We start from the raw sequence: 21,597 nt of genomic DNA, 5'->3' as shown, positions 1-21,597 counted from the left end.
TACCATTTCCTGCAGGACATGCAGCAGCTGATAAGTACTGGAAGGTCTAAAATTTTTCAATAGAAGGAATTTGCTAATCTGTATAACTTTCTAGCACCAGTTGACTTGAAAACATTTTTTTTTTCCAGAGTACCACTTTAGGGTATAAACCCACACACCGTATATGCAGCGTATTTACTGCTGCGATACGCAGCAAACTCGCAGCAGATTAGATCTAAATAACTGAACACAGCATCAAATCTGTACCAACAAATCTGCTGCGTATTTGTTGCGTATCTGCTGCGTACACGGTGTGTGTGTTTATACCCTTAGGGTGTGTTCACCAGATTTGATGGTGCAGATTTGAATCGGCAGCAGATCTGCAGCAGATTTGATGGGCCAGACTTGATTTGCTTTGAATCTCTAACTTCAAATCTGAGCCCTTAAATCTGCTGCGGATCCTGTACATGTGAACGCACCCTAAAGGTACTAAAGAGGCCCCTGCTGTTATCTTTTGTACAATAGATCTGCTATTGGGTCATGTTCTTTGTGGTTAAAGGGGTTAAACAGGATTTAAAAAAAAAAAAGCTACATTCTTGCAAAAACAGCACCACCCCTGTTCTTCAGGTTGTGTGTGGTATTACAATTCAGCTCCATTCACTGGGCCACAAATCTACACCCAAACTGAGGAGCGGTGCTGTTTCTAGAAGAAAGCGGACATTTTTTCCTATACCAAGAGAACCATTTTAAGTAAATTGGAATACCCCTTTAAATGTTCTGACCTTTCAGCAGTAACACCAAATTAGATGGAAAATAAAACCATACTCACATCCTTAATCTTTTCTGAAGTGATTGGTTTGTTGTGACAGTCGATGGCTCCTTCTGAGACGATGATGATATTCAGTCTTTTTCTTCTTGCACGGTTCTAAAGACAAAAAAAAAATCTTGTATCACCCAGATATAGGTAGCACTACAAGTGTCAGCACCCAGAAGTCCTGTATACTACTGCACATTACCAAGCTGTTATTTACAGGGTCTGTACTGAATACTGTATCTAATGCATCTAAGAAAGTAAAAATCAGAAACCAGACTACAGTAAAAATGCACAACTCTTACCACAGGATTAAAGGAGAACTCCGGGCTCCATTAAAATATATAAAAGATGGCTTGACCATTGTAAAGGAGAAGCACTTTTAGGCTATGCTCACACAACATCAAAATAACGTCTGTCATTTAGAGGGTGTGCGAACCTAGCCTTAGGGTAGCTTCACACGTACCAGATCCGCAGCGGATTTCACGCTGCAATTTGCAGCGAAATTGGCTGCGGGTCTGGGTGTAGTGAAGCCCCTTTAACCCCCCACAGCTCCGGCCCGGAGCATACATTACCTGCTTGGCGCCGCGGCTGTGTGAAGCTCCCGACTCCCCTCGCTCCTCATCAGCCAATCAGTGCTGCCGTGCACTGATTGGCTGATGAGGAGCGAGGGGAGCCAGGAGCCTCACACAGCCGCTATGCTCCGGGCCGGGAGCAGCCCCGGAGCATACCTTACCTGCTCCAGGCTCCTGCTTGCTTCGGAGCCTCCCGACATCTCCTGGTGGTCAGCCAATCAGTGCACTGCGGGGGTTAAATGTTTGCTCCGGGTTGGGGCTGCGGGGGTTAAAGGGGTCGGGTTACATATCGGCAGCAAAATGTAAATTCTTGTGCAGATATGTAACCCATAGACCTTCATAGAACCAGGATCCGCAGCGGATTTCGCTGCAAACCCGCAGCGGACCTGGTACAAGTGAACGCACCCTTGGGCTATGTTCACACAACGTATGTTTTTGTACTTTTCACGAAAACACACGTTGCTTATTCCTCTATGGGATCCCAGCCAAAGCATATACACATAGTATACGCTCCGACAGGGATTGCGGCGTCACAAACAACTGACATGTCAGTTTACTGCGGCCGCTATTCAGTGAATAGCGGCCGCAGAAAACCATGTCAGTGCACACTGTGGAGCGAGCAGATAAGGCCGCTCGCTCCATAGCGTGCAGTGGAACGTTCTCATGCGGGCGCGCGCGGATGTGCCCACATCAGAACACTGCGGCCCGAAAGATCATCCAGCCAGTACTGCAGTAACGGCTGGGATGATCTTTTCAGAGACCGGCCCTTCCCTTATGCCATGTGAACATAGCCTTAAAGGGATTATCCCAAAATCAAAAGTTATCAGTGGACCCCCACTGATCATGAAAATGGAGGTGAAATATACCTAGATGTGCTAAGCTTGGCAATATCCAGAATCCCCATAAAGAATGAATGGCTCGCTGTCTGTGCATGCCCAGTACCCTCTATTCATTTTGGGGCACATTTCACCTCTGATCTCACAATAGTTGAGCTGTGGATAGGAGACAACTTTTAATTGTGGAATAACCGTTTTAGAGGGGCTTTCCAGAAACGAAAAACTTGATACCTAATCAAATAGGATATCAATAGTTTTTATTTCCCTGGAAACCCCCTTTAACTTTTTTTATCATCCCTGTATCCTCATAGATTGCAACCTCTTGTGAACTTAATCTTGTCTGAGCGATTAGTTTGTTACTCTGCGCGCCGCCTGTATATGTACACACTGAAACGCTGTGGTGTATAGAGATATTACAGAAGCTGTATGTACAAAACAGGATATTGTTAATCGAGACTATTTGCAAAGTTACTTTATTTTTGTGGACATTTCCTTTAAGCTTAGTTTCAAAGAAATTCTGACTTAACTATACATTAAAGAGCTGCTTACACCTATTACTGATGCTGCCCATGTGTGTGTATTTAAGGGATTGTCCAGGGTCAGAAAAATATGGATGCTTTCTACCAGAAAAAACACCTCTCCTGTTCTCAGGTTGGGGGTGGGTTTTGCGGCCCAGTTCCATTGAAGTAAATGAGGCTGAATTGTAATACCAAACAAAACCTGAGGACAGGGGTGGTGCTGTTTTTTGAACAAAAGTAGCTGTGCATTTTCTAATCCTGGATGATCCCTTTAAGGAACTGCCTATTTCCCTTATGCACTTTGTGTAGCGATCCCCGTCTTTCTGTGGAGTGATATGAGTAACAGGAAACAGAAGTGATATTGTTTCGCTTAGGATGCTGTCTCTCCTCTGCATTGACAGAACACAGACACTGCTGACGCCTCCAGGGAAAACGCAGTTTTTTCTTTGACTACTCACCTCTATTAACTTATAAATGGAATTATTCCCTTATATTTTAGAGCTACTGGCGTCTGGATTCATGTTATTATTACCTCAGAGAGTTTGACGCACATATTGTCCTCCCAACCTTCCTCTGGAGGGCTCTCAGGTATGAACACCCAGTCAGCTCCACACGCCAAGGCGCTGACCAGTGCCAGGTACCTGTACAGGATGAAACATAGAGAGGAGTTCACCGGTCCATTCCTATGAATATGTTATTATATTTTTAGTAGGAATCTTATGTTACGCACCCACAGTGTCTTCCCATGACTTCTAAAACAAAGGTTCTTTGATGGCTGGAAAAAAAAACATAAAAATCATTAAAAGTATAAAACAGCAACTTATTTCAGAATAGACTACTATTAAAATGATCTCCTGATAGAGCAGGGATGGGAAACTTTCAGCTTTCCAGCTGTTGCAAAACTACAATTCCCAAACCAGATGGGAGAAAGAGTCCGTTTTCTCTAATAAGATATATTACATTTTTCTCTAATAAGATATATTACATTTTTTCTCTGATAAGATATATTAGTTTTCTTTAATAATATATTACATTTTTTCGCTAAGATATATTACATTTTTCTCTAATAAGATATATTACATTTTTTCTCTGATAAGATATATTAAATTTTTCTCTGATAAGATATATGAAAACGTTTTGTTTGTGCTATTGATTTATGTAGTGTTGAAAGCATAACACCAATCTACTTGATAAAATTGCATGTTACTATGACAACATATCTGTAAAAGAAACAATTAGTCTTTTTTAGTGTAGCCAGTCTTTTTTATGAAACAAAACTTCCCTTTTACATACTATTTTATGTTATTTTAATTCCATTACTTTCTGTAGCCTTCAGATTAAAAGCATTAATTCTGCCCAGAAAATAGCCTGTTGTTCATTGTTTTGTGTATTATACTTTTCCTGAAACCATCTCCTCCTAACTAATGTGGCTTTTCTCAGTACATGAACAGCTCAGGGCCATTTCCATTTGAACAGATATTGATTTCTCTTGAGTGTTTCTACTAAAAGGCACAAACTACCAAAAGCTAGAACTAAAGCAATTCCAGATCCTATTTTCTGTTACTCCTACACATAACGGATTACAAGTGCTGTAAACACAATAACAATTTATGAACAAGATCTGTTCTAGAAATTTCTGTGACTCTTCCATTCATCTGAATTGGGCTTGCAGAAATCCACACACATGCATTCAGAGTGATGGGTCAGTGGTCCGCCTACACTGCATAATTGCAGATTAAGAAACCAGCGCAGATGGTGGATGGCCACCAGGATCTACACGCCAGCACCAACCAGGTAGTATAAAAAAGTTTTTTTTTCAGTAAGCAAAGTGGTACATTTGCTTCAAAGTGATACTGTCACCAATGACAGTCTGCACCTAGGGGATAATGCTGTCTATATACCTTGTACTGTTAACCAGTCCTACATTGTGTATAGCTTTGGCTGTAAGATAGTAACTTCTTCAGGTTTCCTGATGCAGCACATATTTAGTCATATATAACCAGAATCCCATTACAACTCTTGTCAACATTCCGCCATGGGGACCATAGGGGAAGCCCTTATTATGGACGGTGGAAAGTACAGAACTTCATAGGAAACCATTGACCTTGCTAAAAATAATCACGCTTCTAGTATAGAAATCTTTACTTTAAAGGGGTACTCCGGCAAAAATCTTTTTCCTTCAAATCAACTGGTGTCAGAAAGTTATATAGATTTGTAATTTACTTCTTTTCAAAAATCTCTTGTCTTCCAATACTTATCAGCTGCTGTATGTCTGACAGGAAGTGGTGTATTCTTTCCAGTCTGACACTGTTCTCTCTGCTGCTACCCCTGTCAGAGACAGGAACTGTCCAGAGCAGGGAAGGTTTTCTGTAGGGATTTGGACAGTTCTTGTCTCGGCCAGAGATGTCAGCAGAGAGCACCGTGAAAACAATAAACTATTTCCTAGAGGACATACAGCAGCTGATAAGTACTGGAAGATTGGAGATTTTGAAATAGTAATAAATTACAACTCTATATAAATTTCTGAAACCAGTTGATTTGGGGAAAAAAAAAAAAAAAAAAAAAAGATTTTCTCCGGAGTACCCCTTTAATTTTTGTTTTGATCAATCATTAGTAGTGCGTGTAGAGCCTCAATGATAACAGTAGGTGTCAAATAGGAAATGGTGTAGTTCCAGCGCAGGACTGCCACGTTGTGCTAACAGTTCGCACTTCGTCAGGCATGTACACTGTCCCTGCCAGCTGGGAGCCATTCAAGAATTTAGGTTAAAGCACATGAGTCACTGATGGTGCCAGATCATGGCAATAATAGAAAACACTTCCACGTTATAGGCGTGCGTCTGCAAGTCTTACTTCTCAAGGCTATGGCTAGACGATGGCTTTAGCACTGGCACAAGTTGCAGATGGCAGAATCACAGCTAATAAAAGTGAGTAAAGTCTAACTCATGCTACATCTAAAATATTTTAGCTTAGCTTAATCTACATTGTATTTATACTATTGTGGGTGAAAGGGGTATTCCGAGAGAAATTTACTTTTCCTCTATCCACAGGAAAGGGGAAAAGTAGGAGACTCTGTTATGAATAGAGCCCAGGGTCGGCACATGACCCGCAGCTCTATTCATGCCTATGGAACGTCGGAGTACATCAGAAGAGCACTGTACTCGTCTCTTTCCGTAGCTCCATAGGAATGAATAGAACTGTGGGTCGTGTGCCGGACCAGGGCTCTATTCATAACAGAGCTGGGGGGGTCCGATACAGGTTAAGGAGTGATCTCCTACTTTTCCTCTATCCTGTGAATAGGGGAAAAGTAAATTTTTTTCCGGAATACCCCTTTAATGTATATTATTTATATCAATAGCATGGCATTGCCAATGACTATCAGATCTGGCCAGGATCTTACCTCTGAGCAGTGGTCATAATTGCATCCACAACCTCAATAATTCTATGCAAGGCAGAGTCAGTTCCAATTGTCATGTCAGTTCCACAAAAGTCATTGTCTATGGAGCCCACCATCCCTACTATATTGAGATGGGAATGTTGCTTTGCGGCTGCAGCTTCAATTTTTCCTAAACAAGAAAAATAAATACAGCAAAATTATGGTAAAATAATCCAGCATTACAAAAAAACAACAAAAAAACAATCAAACACATCAGCGTTCTATCAAAAACAGCGCCTTATCTGTCTTCAGGTTGTGTGTGGTATTACAACTCTGCACCATTCACTTCAATGGAACTGAACTACAATACAACACACCAGTTGTTTGTTTGTTTGTTTGTTTTTAATTTCTGGATAGTTCCTCTCACCAGTACTATGTCATGGCAAAGCAGGGAGGAGTATGTGTTGTGCTGTGCTGTGATTGGCCAGAGAAGTAAGGGAGGAAGTACCTAAGAGTGTACTACTGGCAAGCAGCTCAGTCCTAAATATAAGAAATGGCTGTGGAACATGGAGGGGTCTCAGTAACATAAAATGGGAGCAGAAAGTGACTGAGATGAAGAAGGAAGCATCCATATTACCTGTTGTCACCAGTTCTTCTAGTAGTCCGCTCCATTCCTCACGGAAAAGGTTAGCCCCTGTCAAGCTACCATCTCCGCCAATGACACAAAGATTTGTAATCCCACGCTGAATCAGATTGTAAGCCGCCTGCAACCGGCCTTCACGGCTGCGAAATGCTTTGCAACGGGCACTGCCAATGACCGTCCCTCCCTGCAAGGGAAAAAACATCACTGAATCAACTACAGAAAAACTATAGTTTATAGTGTAATGAAGAGTACTGAGCAGTTTATTTTCCAGGATTAGAAAAACAGTGCCACCCCTGTCCTCAGGTTGTGTGTGGTATAACAAATCAGCTCCATTCACTTCAATGGACCTCAACCTCAACCAGGAGTGGATTGAAAACACAGAAAGGCTCTGTTCACACACTGTTGAAATTGAGTGGATGGCTGCCATATAACAGTAAATAACTTCTATTATTTCAATACAACAGCCGTTGTTTTAGAATAACAGCAAATATTGCCCATTCCTGGTTTTGGTTGCAATATGAGGACCACAATACTGACTGAAATATACTGTGTGTGAACCCTGCCTAAAAGTGGTTATCCATGCTTAAAAAAACATAGCCACAGTCTCCACTGTCGGTGCGGTTTTTCAATTAAGCTCCATTCACATCAATAGAACTGAGCTGCAAACCCACACCCGAATTGGAGAAAAGAGTGGTGCTGTTTCTGGAAGAAAGAGGCCATGTTTTACTAAGTCTGGATATCCCTGTTAAAGGGGTAATCCAGGTAACAAAAACAATATTCTAAACAATTTCTCCTTCCCAACACCACCCTACGTCTAATATACATGTATAACCTAGCACCCTTTTCCTGTTTTTTTTCTCATTCTTATCCGCTCTGGATGTGTAAAATCCTGTACTCTGGGTTTACATGTGATCTACTCTCTGGGGGCTGGGTGAGCTATCTATTGACTTGGCAACCCGACCCCCAGGAGACATCATCTGCATCATCTCCATGCACCTGTGCTGCTTCCTTACATGTGTCCCTGAGCCTAGGTTTCTGTAATATGAAAAGTTATAGTTCTACCTCTGCTTGCTGTCAGTGAAAGCAGGTATATGTACCTGTCTTTGTGTCACAGCTCTGTATATTGTAAGTGTTATAGATGTTCTTAGAGTGTGGATGGAACTAGAATGTTTTCATTCACAGTTAGCAGTAAGCAGAGATCTAAACCTACACTACACCCCCAGTAAACAGATGCCTGTTACACAGCAGATAGCTACACCATGCGCACATCAGCTCTGCTACATCATCAGCTAGTATGGATTACATACTGGGGTGATGTGATGCAAAATCAGTGAAAAAAAAGTGCAATAGTAATGACAGCAGTGGTCAGGAAAGAAAGCTAAGGCCATGTTCACACATCATAAGTTTTGTATTAATCACGCCAGTTGTTGCCGATTTACAACAATTGCCGTGATTAATATAAAACTTGTGTGCACTGCCTTCAAATTGCCAAAAAAACCATGAAAGATATCAAATAAATGTGGTGTGTTTCAGAAAATCACCATGGGTGAAGACTAGAAAAAAAAAGTTGAGATTTTTCTATAAACAGCACCACTCTTGACCATGGCTGTGTCTGGTATTGCAGTTTAGCCTCGTTCACTTGCAATACATTCATTAACCCTTTGAGGACCAGGCCCAAAATGACCCAGTGGACTGCGCAAATTTTGATCTTAGTGTTTCCGTTTTTCCCTCCTCCCCTTCTAAGAGCTCCAGCACTTTCAGTTTTCTATCTACAAGGCCATGTAAGTGCTTGTTTGTTACAGGAATAGTTGTACTGTGTAATGGCATCTTTCATTTTACCATAACATGTATGATGGAATCCCAAATATATTATTTATGAAGATATAAATTGGTGAAATTGCAAAAAAGAATGCAATATGGTAACGTTTGGGGGGTTCCTGTGTCTACGTAATGCACTATATGGTAACAGCGACATGATACTATTATTCTATAGGTCAGCCCGAACACAACCACATGCAGGTTTACGCAGATTCTCTAATGTTATAAATTTTTTTAAATGAAATCCTTTTTTTTGGCAATTAATTATAAATAAAATAGCCCTATTGTGACACTTATAACGGTTTTATTTTTTCACCTACGAGGCTGTATGGGGTGTCATTTTTTCCGCCATGATCTCTAGTTTTTATTAATACCATATTTGTGAAGATCGGACGTTTTGATCACTTTTTATTAATTTTTTTTAATATATAATGTAACATAAAATCGGTAATCCGCGCACTTTTTTCCCTCTTTTCGTGTACGCCGTTTACCGTTTGCAATGACGCTTGTTATATTTTAATAGATGGGACAATTACGCACGCTACGGTATATTATATGTTTATCTATTTATTTATTTTTATATGTTTTATTTATATAATGGGAAAGGGGGGTGATTTCAACTCTTATTGGGGGAGCGGTTTTGGGGTAGGATTGCAGTCGGCCCCCACCTGCTATAAAGCGCGCTCCGCTCCGGAGCACGCTTCATAGCGGGAGAAACACCCAGGGCGTACAGTTACGCCCTAGGTCGTCTGGGGACAGACTTCCATGGCGTAACTATACGCCCTGGGTCGTCTAGGGGTTAAAGGAGAAGTCAGGCGAAAATTTATTATTAAAGTATTGTATTGCCCCATAAAAGTTATACAAATCACCAATATAGACTTATTACGGGAAATGCTTATTAAGTCCTTTTTCTCTGCACTTACTACTGCATCAAGGCTTCACTTCCAGGATAACATGATGATGTCACTTCCTGGATAACATGGTGATGTCATTTCCTGGATAACATGGTGATGTCACTTCCTGGATAACATGGTGATGTCACGCCCTGACTCCCAGAGCTGTGCGGGCTGTGGCTGCTGGAGAGGATGATGGCAGGGAGATGCTCAGTGTCCCTCCAGTGCCCTGTGTCCCTCAGTGTCCCCCTGCCATCATCCTCTCCAGCAGCCACAGCAAGCACAGCTCTGGGAGTCAGGTCGTGACATCACAGTTTTACCCAGGAAGTGACATCACCATGTTATCCAGGAAGTGACATCACCATGTTATCCAGGAAGTGACATCACCATGTTATCCAGGAAGTGAAGCCTTGATGCAGAAGTAAGTGCAGGGAAAAAAAAGTGTGTATTGCTGATTTGTATAACTTTTAGGGAGCAATACAATACTTTAATAAAAAGTTCTCCTTAAGGGAGCGTTCACACATACAGGATCCACTGCAGATCTGCAGCAGATCCGCAGCAGATTTGATCGTGCAGATTTGATGTTGTGTTCAGTTAATTAAATGAAATCAGCTGCGGATCCGGTAAGTGTGAACAAACCCTTAGGGTACAAACACACACACACACCGTATACGCAGCAGATACGCAGCAGATCTGCAGCAGATTTGATGTTGCAGATTTGATGCTGTGTTCAGTTATTTAGATCTAATCTGCTGCATATCTGCTGCGTATTGCAGCAGAAAATCAGCTGCGTATTGAAGCAGAAAATCAGCTGCGTATACGGTGTGTGTGTTTGTACCCTTAAGGTGTGACACTTGAAGCTGAGGCATCCATTAGCTGCAGGTCGTGGCTGGGGCTTCAAAGCGACTTACTGCCCTTTCACATTTTTTGCCTTTGGGGGAAAGTCACAGGTGCCTGTCCACGTCATGGTCTGCATTTTTGCGATTGTTGTGCGACTTTCCCCTGAGGTCATGCACAGGTTACACTACCCTTGATGGGACTGTTTCAAAACCAAAACACAACATGGAGCTCTAGTCTATGGCTGAGACAAAGGCCATATATCCAAGGAGCGCTATATACAGGTACGCACCTCATCTCCAATCTGCATTGCCCAGAAAGTACCCCCCCATGTTAGGTTCTCCAGAGCAAGAGAAGCTCTTTGTACCCACTCTTCTCTGGCCATGAGGCCGGTATAGAAAAATAGAAAAGATATAGAAGATTAGCACTTACCACTTGTAAAATGCTGGACACACTTTCCCACGACACCTCCACAATATTGGCTCCACCATCGACCATTCCTTGATAACCCTAAAGACAAAAATTTTAAATACAAAAATTAGCATTAGTATTTTTCCCCCCAGGAAATGACTAATCTAGATTGGTTACAAAATCCCAGATAATCACAACAATAGGAGCGTAATATAAATAAATAGAGAACCTTCAGGACAGCAGCCCGAAATAAACCGCTATCCCAACACATTAGCCGCTATATCTTTGTTCTATAATCAGAGGGATTTCCGGTTATCTCTGTTTAGTCTTCTGCTGCTGTTTTAGTAAAATTCTACATTATGCTGCGGTTCTGGCCTGGAAAGGAGTGCTACATGATCGGCCTTTCTGGACTGTCAAATTCTAGATTAATGGAAATTCACTTTAACCTATAATACCTTATAATATTATATCCCTATGCCTAAAGTGCATCTTTTCTGTTCTGTCTGACAGCAGGATAAGATAAAGCAGGGATAGGGAGCCACTGTTGCAAAACTACTGTTCTTTGGCTGTCCAGGCATGATGGGAATCGTAGTTTTGCAACAGCGGGAGCGCGGAAGGTTCCCCATCCCTCCGATAGAGGGAGAGACATCATTGAGCTCAGTGATACAGTATATAGGTTTATAGAGTATATAGGGGGATGAGGCTAAAAGGGGTATTAATCAGGCTCAGAGAGTATGAATAACTACTCTTATTATGGTATACACATTGCAGAACACACTGCCCCCCACCACGAATGACTATTTTCTTTCTTACGCCCGATGTATTTTTAGCAGATGTTTTACAGAATCTTTTCTTGTACACGGTGAAAACCTTGTATAATGCTGAGTATCTAAAACCTGCAGATGTGTGAACAAAAGCCACTATCTGCTTAGTAACCAGATCCTAGATACAGTAACTAAGATACTGAGGTCCCTAATAATTTATAGTTATGCAGCCCCTCGGGACCGATAACATTTATGGCCTTTAGGACCACCAGGTTTTTTTTTTCATTCTTCTAATCAATAATATATTTATATTTATTTTTTTTTTAATTTCTGGAGGACAAGTTATAATTTCTATACATGCAATGGTACGCATATGTTAGCATTTTATTTTTATTCATTTATTTGAGTGTTTTTATTTCCCTTCATTTTACGTTACACAACAGTCCTATAAATATAAATATATACAGTATATATATATATATATATATATATATATATATATATATATATACATATATTATTACTAAAAAAATTTCGAACTTTTTTCTTTTTTGTGCACTGAACCTGGAAGTATTACAATACCAGGTCAATGCCCAGAGAGGACAGAGCAAGCTCTTTTTCCATCTCCCTGTTCTAAAAATCCATTGAATATACGGTCCTCAGATAGGGGATGTATTAGATAGCACCTTACATTTTATCATCAGTCAAATCGCTCCCTGTTCCCCATTAGGGGAGACAGCAGTGTTAACCTCCTGCCCATATACCTATACCCATATATTACCCAGCATATACAGTATGTGTGACCCTACGGGTATAAGCTAAGTGCGGGATATTATCTACAGTAGGGGATGATAATAGACGTCTGGCTGTACATACATAATTTATGACACACACGTCACGCAGGCTGATGCTCCTGCACGGTGAGGAGAAGATGGATGTCTGGTCTGGATACAGGGCTCTGGCTTTACTGCCTCACAGATGGGATTTTATAATGATAACATGCCTATAAAGATTATATATAAATCGGCGGTGTAGGCCATCCATATCCTGACAATATGGCGCCATTGGGGAGATGATCATGATTAGTATTACTGGATATTATAAAGTGAGACTTATCAATATGTTATGGCGCTGTCCTTTCCTGGGCAGAAGTGTCAGTTTCCGTAGGATATATGCCTGCCTATAGCTGCCCGTAAAGGGAAGCTGCCATAGGGTCATGCCCCATCTAATTACTGTAACTAATAGCAGTAAACAAGAGACTGCTAACATGCCAGTTACCTCCCCGCTCCCTCTCATCCATGCCATGACCAGTCATGTCCCTACAACATAACAACATACCCGTCTATATTAAGCATCATCCTCTAGGAGACTAAAGATGTGACATGCTTTACAAGTCAAGGGTAGCAAGATATATATATATCACAGTAAGTCCATACTAGTGGCGGGTGCCATCAGTCCTTAAAGGAGACTTCCCTCCATGAGACTCTTGAACAATCCAGAAAAGTATAAAAGTGTAGCCTACAGCTCCTTATCCTTAGTAAATGGCTATAGCTGTCTCTAAGGGCCGTATTACACGGATCTATTATAGTTGAAAGAAAATCGTTAGATTGTTTGGATTTAAACGATAATCGTTTTGTGTAATAGCAGGCAACGAGTAAACGTCCAAGGAAAAATCGGTGATCATTTTATAGAATCTGGACCGACCTTCGTCTTTGATCGTTCACAAATCGGTCCATGTAATAACTAGAGATGATCGAACAACGCAGATGTTCAGGTTTGTACGAACTCGAACTATCAGTATTTGACTTCTGCAGTCTTCACGTTCCGTGGGAAAGGTGGAGACAGCCTGAGTCCTGCCTGGAAAACAGGAATACAGCCTGGGCCATAGGTTATATTCCTGTTTTCCAGGCGGGACTCGGGCTGTCTCCACCTTCCCCACGGAATGGGAAGACTGCAGGAGTCAAATACCAATGGTTCGCGTTTGTACGAACCCAAACATCAGCGCTGTTCGATCATCTCTAGTAATAACACGTTGTTTGGTTGTTCCCTGGTCTATCAGCCAGGAAAGAACGAGCGCAAGAACGAACATAAGTAACTATCATTGTCCTGTGTAATAGGGTAAACGATATAAGATTCGTCATAGCGGTTGTTTGAGATCATTTTTCACTAATCGCCGAAAAATCGTCCAGTGTAATACCACCCTAAGAGTGGCATGCTCTTCTTCTTCTACCTCCCAAGCACATGATCATATACAATCAGGTATTCAGTACGCAACTATATTGCACACCGTATCCTGTCGGACTGGGGTATCTGGGGCCCACCAGAGGAAATATTCCTGGGGGCCCACCAATGAAGAACGAGGGAGAAACAACATGTCAGTCAATGTTAGTGCGGGTTTTAAAGCTGGGGGCCCACCGGAGGATCCTCCGTTCCTCTGTTGGGCCAGTCCAACACATAATTCTGGCGGAGAGTTATAAAACATCCAATTGAGTATTTTGAAAACTTCATATTCTTATGCTCGAAACTCCACACGGTAAACATAAGAACCATATTTAGGATCTAATCACGCAGATTTGGTTCAGATCCAAAATATGTTCTTGGACTAAACTAGTACTAATTGGTCTCTGGAGAGCAGGGAGCGCTCGATGATATGAGTGTGTAAAAACTGTCCCGTCAAGTTTATCACAAAGAGGAAAGTTTTCATACGGTCCCTGGGACTGTGTCAGGAAGTGTTTAGAAACCTGCAAAACCCTTCTCCCGTTTCCGCTCCGTCTCACCGGTGTTTCACACTTTGTCAGAACCTGTTTCACTGGTTTTCATCTTCTTTAGCATCTCCTTGGTAACTTTCCAATGAAAACAATGACCTGGTTGTTCCATAAGGGGAATTATTTGCCTGGCAACGTCTTAATGGCTGCCGCCTCATTTGCCAAGAAGACATGGGCTCCCCATAACGCGGGTTATTTATGGCCTATAAATTCATTACCGGCTGCGCTGCTCATAACACGGCTTGGAAACAAGCGGCTCATGGCCTGTGAGCAACAAGTTTTACGATAGGTGCTGAGACTTGTGCTATTTAGTGCCATTAAAATGTTTCTGTTTCTATACAGCGAGGCCATTGTGTATTTGTATAAAGATTATAAAGGTTGTTTTGTTAAGGTAATTTTAATTTGATATAGAGCTTTGCTGTGCTGTACTGTGGTGTGGCTCCATAGACAGCTTAGGTTGGATTTACACTGCGTTTTTGCAATTCGTTTTTTTCATCCGTTTTTGCAAAAAACGGATGAAAAATGGATTGCAAAAAATGGATGCATTTGTGTGCATCCGTTTTTCCATTGACTTCCATTATAAAAAAAAAGGATCAAAACGGATCCGTTTTTTTTTTTTTGACGGACACAAAAACTGACACTATTTTTTTTGTCCGTTAAAAAAAAACGGATCCGTTAAACATATGCTGAAAACGCAGTGTGAACCCAGCCTTTTTTAAAAAAAAAGACCAAAGTTCCAGTCCTTCGCGCGCTCACACACGGAAAGACACCTGTTCATCATGCAAGTTGTAGATTAACTTAGGGCTGATTACATTATTAACTTTTGCTAATTATATTATCATCTACGCAGCTTACCAGGAGACAAAGCTCTTTGTTATGCAGCAATTCAGTCAGCCTAATGTCACAGTGTGGTTACAGAGGTTTTGGTGCTGTCTGATAGGAGAGCTGACCATACAATGCAAGCACCCCAGGATTCTCTGCTACTGAATGTGTATGCGCAGCTGTACACATGCACAGTGAAGGGAGACACCTAGAGGCCATATGTACAGTATAACATTGATTTAGGGTACAAACACACACACCGTATACGCAGCAGATACGCAGCAGATCTGCAGCAGACTTGGTGGTTCAGATTTGATGCTGTGTTCAGTTATTTAGATCTAATCTGCTGCGTATCTGCTGCGTATCGCAGCAGTAAATACGCTGCGTTTACGGTGTGTGTGTTTGTACCCTTAAAAAGAAAACTTTAGCGAGTATATTGTAAAACTGCTTGCATTTACAACCCTTGCTGATTTCCTGTGCAGTTAGTAGTTGAATCCACCGGCAGAAGCACCATTAGGAGCAATGCCACACCCCCTAATTATTATTAGGAGCATACTACCTTGAAGCAATGGGGGTGGGGAAGTGCTCCTAGCGGCACTCCAGGCTGTGGAACTACTAACTGCATGGGAATAGCCCCTAGGAGGCCCATGCACATTAGTGGGCTATCAGCAGGTTAAATTAGCCTAACCTGTTGATAGTTTCTCTTTAATGGTTTTAAAAAAAATTGCTTACAATCTGAATTAAAATTACACTAAAAGGTTATACTTTTTTTTTTAATCAATAATTTTTCTTCAGTAGGATATCCCTTTAAGTCCCTCCAGATGCGTTATATGAATAAAGAAAAGGGTCTTAGGACCTCCATATCCTGGAGACGATTTGGCGCAGGGCGTAAGTGCATTGATCTACATTTATCCACATTAAATTTCACTGACCATTTCTTCCGCCTAGGTCTCCTGCTATCTGCATCTATAGTGTAATATTACCCTCCTATGTGTTGATTACCTTAGAGAGCTTAGTAACATCTGCAAATATTAAAATTCTACTGAGTAATCCTGCTACAAGGTCATCAACAAATATATTAAAAAGAAGAGGACCCAATACTGCCCCCTGTGGTATCCCAATATTAACCAATCAGAGTATGTTCCATTAACAGCCACCCTCTAAGCCAGATGTTAACCTACTATCATACAACTAATTTCCATATGTTATCAAATGCCTTTGAAACGTCCAGATACACAACATCCACAGTTTTACCACGGTCCAGTATAAAAGCGGATCAGATTAGTCAGACAGTGCCGATCCCTCATAAACCAGTGCTGATGCTGTGTTATAAAGTTATAATTGGTGAGATATTCCCGTAAAGCATCTTATATAAATCCTTCAGATGTTTTACCCACAATAAAGGTTATAATTACAGGCCTAGAGTTTCCAGGATGACTCCATGACCCCTATTAAATACTGACACCATTTGTTAAGCCCCAGTCCTGTAAAGCCTGGGAAACGGGAACTATCAGCAGGTTCAAATGTAGGAACCTGCTGATAGTTCCCAGTAGTTGCAGAAGTCTTCTAACCGATGCTGGTCTTCTCACCATCTCAAGTGGCACCATTTTCTAGATAGTTAATGCAATAGAAATATGCTAGCTCACTTGTTAGGAGCACTGGGGGCCTTTCTCGGTCCCCCCAAGCACCTTTGGCCAGCCTGCCACCTCCACCGCTCAGTCCTACTTATGCATATGCAGAAGCAGGCAGGCTGGAATATAATCCAGGAGATGTGAGTGGTGGAGCCGGCGACACTTGAGACGGTGAGAAGACCGGTGCTGGTAAGAACCTGCTGATAGTTCCCCTCTAAATAGTACAAATAAAGATCCATATATTGCACTATAAGGGTGCCTTCACACGTACCGGATCTGCAGCGGATTTCACGCTGCAAATTCGCTGCGAAATCGGATGCGGATCCAATGTCATTCAACCCTATGACAATACATACTCACTGCGAGTATGTAAATTAACCCCACTCGGGGGCCGGAAGATAACTTACAGTGACAGAGCACACCCATTCTCTTGTCCGCACACAGACTACTGTTAGGGTGGTATTACACGGGCCGATGGGGGCTCGATAATATCTGTAAACAAGCGCCGATCTGCTAGATCGTTTACTGGGCCTATTACGCGGCCCGATAATCGTTTAACAAGGGCTGCATGGACATCCTTACCGATGTCCTTGCAGCCCTTGCTTAATCGATATACATTACCTATCCACACTCCAGGGCTGCTCCTGCGGTCTGCTTCTCCCCGGATCCCGCGCGCTCTAGCTTCAGAGCGGCCTGTCAGCTGACAGGCCGATCAGCCAATCCCAGGCCGGGACCGCCTGAAGCTAGCTCTGAAGCTAGAGCACGAGAGAAGCGGAACCCGGAGCTGCCATACCAAGTTGTGGACGGACCTGGCACAGTTTCAGGAAAGAAAACAGCCACAGTTTTATAACTGTGACAACCTGTTTATGCAGGTGACATTTAACTGAGAATTTTTATTACCTCTAACCTCATGTAACCTGTCATTGTGTTTTCCTGTGTTAATACTGAAGGGAAGAAGATCATTAATAGATTGGCCTTTTCCTCATCGTCCTCTATCATTTTACCCAGATTTTTTTAATGAGGGCCAGCACCTTTAGTTTTAAGCAAACAAGATTGTTTATCGTTAACCTGAAATCGTTCACCATATTACAAAGAACGATAATCATTAGATACGATCATTACTACGATCGTTATTGCGATAGTTACTATGATCGTTTATTCCTTCTTCATTTGTTCCTTGTTCATTCAAAACAATGAACAATGTGCAATCACACTGAACGATTAGTGAAAAAATGCAGAACTTGAGCAAACGAACGTGGAATTACAGCAAACGATTAGCGATAATTTTAGGTTCGGATCTAAATCAACAACATACGAACGGTTTTTCTATTGTTGCCTGTAGAGATGAGCGAACCGGGTTCGGGTTCGAGTCGATCCGAACCCGAACGTTCGGCATTTGATTAGCGGTGGCTGCTGAACTTGGATAAAGCTCTAAGGTTATCTGGAAAACATGGATGCAGCCAATGACTATATCCATGATTTCCACATAGCCTTAGAGCTTTATCCAAGTTCAGCAGCCAACACTAATCAAATACCGAAAGTTCGGGTTCGGATCGACTCGAGCATGCTCCAGGTTCGCTCATCTCTAGTTGCCTGCAATTACACTGAACGATTATCGTTTAAATTCAAACCATATAATGATTTTTCACACGATAATCGTGCCGTGTAATAGGGCCCTAAGGCACACAAGTACTACGGCTCTGTGCATGATCCATATACTACGGATCAAGAACTGGAACAGATCCTGTCCTACGAGATCGGGGATGCCTTTCTCAAAGTATTTATTATGTTAAATAACCCGCAGCATTCCTCCGTTTTATACTATTACATTCTCCGCAATGTTAATTTAAATAGTTTATATAACGTGGACTATCTTAATCTCCTTACAAGAAGCAGAGATCCAGGTTATTGCTTAGTAAAGGTGCTGGGCTAAGCCTAATAGTAGAAAAGTATGCATGTATAATAACTAGTGGCACGGTTTAGTCTCCCGTCCTCAGAATGCAGAGCCTGGGGCCACGCCGTGTTACAACATGAAGTTTCTCTAAAACGTCTCCTCCATTCACAATCAGAAGTTCCTGCTAACACCATCATCCAATGGTTATTTAGGTTACTTACAGGCGTCATATGTCGGTGATTATAGAGAGACCTGATGACATGATCTATGGTCACAGGTGGCTTCGCTTTGTACTGAGGAGTAATAAGGCATCCCTAGAAGTTCCTTGGGCCATACTGTACTTTTCTTTACATGGATGTATACAGAGGCTTTTTCTACCAGATTCCATACAGATGCAATGCTGTTGTGCATGTGGCCTATGGAAAGACTACCTTGTGGTCAGGGCCGCCATCAGGAATTTCTGGGCCCCATACACTCAAAGTGTCTGGACCCCCCATTAACGAAAAATCCGCGACATATCTTTGACTGATGTCTCTGGTACGGTGTGCAGACGCAGCTGCCTATAGAGGATTGGGTTTAATTCGATATGTCCCACACCAGACCAGTTCCACCCAATCTCCCAGCAGCACCTGCGTCTGAACACCACTCCAGAGACATCAACTTTGTAACAGGTACCCTTTAAAGTGTACCTGTTACTTAAAAAAAAAAACTTTTGACATGTTATAGATGTGTTTTTTTTTTTCAAACATAGAGCGGGAGTGACTGTGCTGCAGTCGTCCCCAAAAAAACAACTTTGAAAAACCATATGTAAATTACCCCATGTAGTCATGTGGGCGTCCCTCAGTGGCGAAGTAGTCATGGTTCACACAAAAATATCTTCTCTATTTACAACTGCAATTTCCCGAGTGACGTCATTGCTGGGTAAAATAACAGACTGACAAAATATCCTGGCTTACCATGAAGAGATGACCCCCATTAATATAACACACATACATCATATACACGCAGCACATACTATATATATTACATAGATCATATACACACAGCACATACTATATATATTACATAGATCATATACACACACAACACACATTGTATATATTACATACATCATATACACACAACACACACTTTAAACAGATATGTACACACGTATGTACATTTTATATTTACATCCATACTACTCATACACAGGGCCAATTCTAGCTTTTTTGGTGCCTGAGGTTAAAATTAAAATGATGTTCTGCAGCAACTGAAGTGTGTATTATGATGTTCTGCTGCAGCTGAGATGTGTATTATGATCTGCAGCAGCTGAGGTGTATGATGAGGTTCTGCAGCAGCTGAAGTGTGTATTATGATCTGCAGCAGCTAAGGTTTATGACGAGGTTCTGCAGCAGCTGAGGTGTAGTATGATGATCTGCAGCAGCTAAGGTTCATGATGAGGTTCTGCAGCAGCTAAGGTTTATGATGAGGTTCTGCAGCAGCTGAGGTGTATGATGAGCTGCAGCAGCTGAGGTGTATGATGATGTTCTGCAGCAGCTGAGGTGTGTGATGTTCTGCAGCAGCTGAGGTGTATGATGTTGTGCAGCAGCTGAGGTGTATTATGATGTTCTGCAGCAGCTGAAGTGTGTTATGAGGTTCTGCTGCAGCAGAGGTGTGTATTATGATGTTCTGCAGCAGCTCAGGTGTATTATGATGTTCTGCAGCAGCTGAGGTGTATTATGATGTTCTGCAGCAGCTGAGGTGTATGATGAGGTTATGCAGCAGCTGAGGTGTATGATAAGGTTCTGCAGCAGCTCAGGTGTATTATGATGTTCTGCAGCAGCTCAGGTGTATTATGATGTTCTGCAGCAGCTGAGGTGTATGATGAGGTTATGCAGCAGCTGAGGTGTATGATAAGGTTCTGCAGCAGCTGAGGTGTATTATGATGTTCTGCAGCAGCTCAGGTGTATTATGATGTTCTGCAGCAGCTGAGGTGTATGATGAGGTTCTGCAGCAGCTGAGGTGTATGATGAGGTTATGCAGCAGCTGAGGTGTATGATAAGGTTCTGCAGCAGCTCAGGTGTATTATGATGTTCTGCAGCAGCTCAGGTGTATTATGATGTTCTGCAGCAGCTGAGGTGTATGATGAGGTTATGCTGCAGCTAAGGTGTATTATGAAGGTAAGCAGACATCATTCTACACCTCAGCTGCTGCAAAGCCTCATCATACACCTCAGCTGCTGCAGAGCCTCATCATACACCTCAGCTGCTGCAGAGCCTCATCATACACCTCAGCTGCTGCATAACATAATACACACCTCAGCTGCTGCAGAACCTCATCATACACCTCAGCTGCTGCAGAACTTCATATTACACCTCAGCTGCTGCAGAACCTCATACTAGTGCACAAGGAGATATGCTGCAGCACCAGCCTCCCGACACAACAACTCCCAGCATACCTTCTTGTGCACTACAACTACAAGCATACCTTCTTGTGCACAAAGAGGTATGCTGGGAGTTGCTGTACCACTGTACCAGCCATCCCTGGGGGGAGATGAAGGGCCACTGCAATGGCGGGTCCTAGGGAGAGGATGGGGGGGGACCATACACTATAAAACAGCCGGCACAAGTGATCGATAAGTGCCGACTATTTAAAGTTGGGGCCATTGGGAGCGGAGAGTGGGCCGGGCAGCGGAGGTGACACTAAGGGGCAAGGGTCGCACAGAGAACATGGCTGTAGCTCAGCAAGCCGCCTGATGTGTTTTCTGTACTATACTTTATGTTAAACTGCGCTATTATGCAGCTTAATATGAATTATCGAATACCAGGAAATCTGTGTACCAAACCATTGTTTTTCCTGGATAGCGATGCTGCAGAACCTCATACTACACCTCAGCTGCTGCAGAGCCTCATCATACACCTCAGCTGCTGCAGAACATCACACCTCAGCTGCTGCAGAACATCACACACCTCAGCTGCTGCAGAACATTATCATACACCTCAGCTGCTGCAGAACATCATCATACACCTCAGCTGCTGCAGAACA

The 21,597-nt window shown here is 42.3% G+C and overlaps 1 protein-coding gene and 1 non-coding gene across 5 annotated transcripts in view; both read right to left on the bottom strand.

The window, feature by feature from the left end:
• The window catches only part of PFKP (phosphofructokinase, platelet), an 87,169-nt gene that overhangs the window by 44,548 nt on the left and 21,024 nt on the right, over positions 1 to 21,597 (bottom strand). For all 4 annotated transcript variants that reach the window (XR_011361754.1, XM_069958935.1, XM_069958934.1 and 1 more), the window contains exons 3-8: positions 10,716 to 10,793; positions 6,730 to 6,919; positions 6,117 to 6,282; positions 3,450 to 3,494; positions 3,252 to 3,360; positions 809 to 904 (exon numbers count right to left, since the gene is read on the bottom strand). Coding sequence is in view for 3 of the 4 variants with exons in the window: in XM_069958935.1 (XP_069815036.1) it covers positions 809 to 904; positions 3,252 to 3,360; positions 3,450 to 3,494; positions 6,117 to 6,282; positions 6,730 to 6,919; positions 10,716 to 10,793 (684 nt within the window). In the remaining variant the exon portion in view is untranslated. The remainder of the gene's footprint in view (positions 1 to 808; positions 905 to 3,251; positions 3,361 to 3,449; positions 3,495 to 6,116; positions 6,283 to 6,729; positions 6,920 to 10,715; positions 10,794 to 21,597) is intronic.
• Positions 12,007 to 12,201, bottom strand: LOC138785010 (U2 spliceosomal RNA). Its single transcript, XR_011362008.1, has one exon. It is a non-coding gene; the product is annotated as a U2 spliceosomal RNA (small nuclear RNA).

The sequence above is a fragment of the Dendropsophus ebraccatus genome, chromosome 2, assembly GCF_027789765.1.
Source record: "Dendropsophus ebraccatus isolate aDenEbr1 chromosome 2, aDenEbr1.pat, whole genome shotgun sequence".
NCBI lineage: Eukaryota > Metazoa > Chordata > Amphibia > Anura > Hylidae > Dendropsophus > Dendropsophus ebraccatus.
Note: the sequence above shows the minus strand (reverse complement) of the source record. Positions and strands in the feature narration are given on the sequence as shown.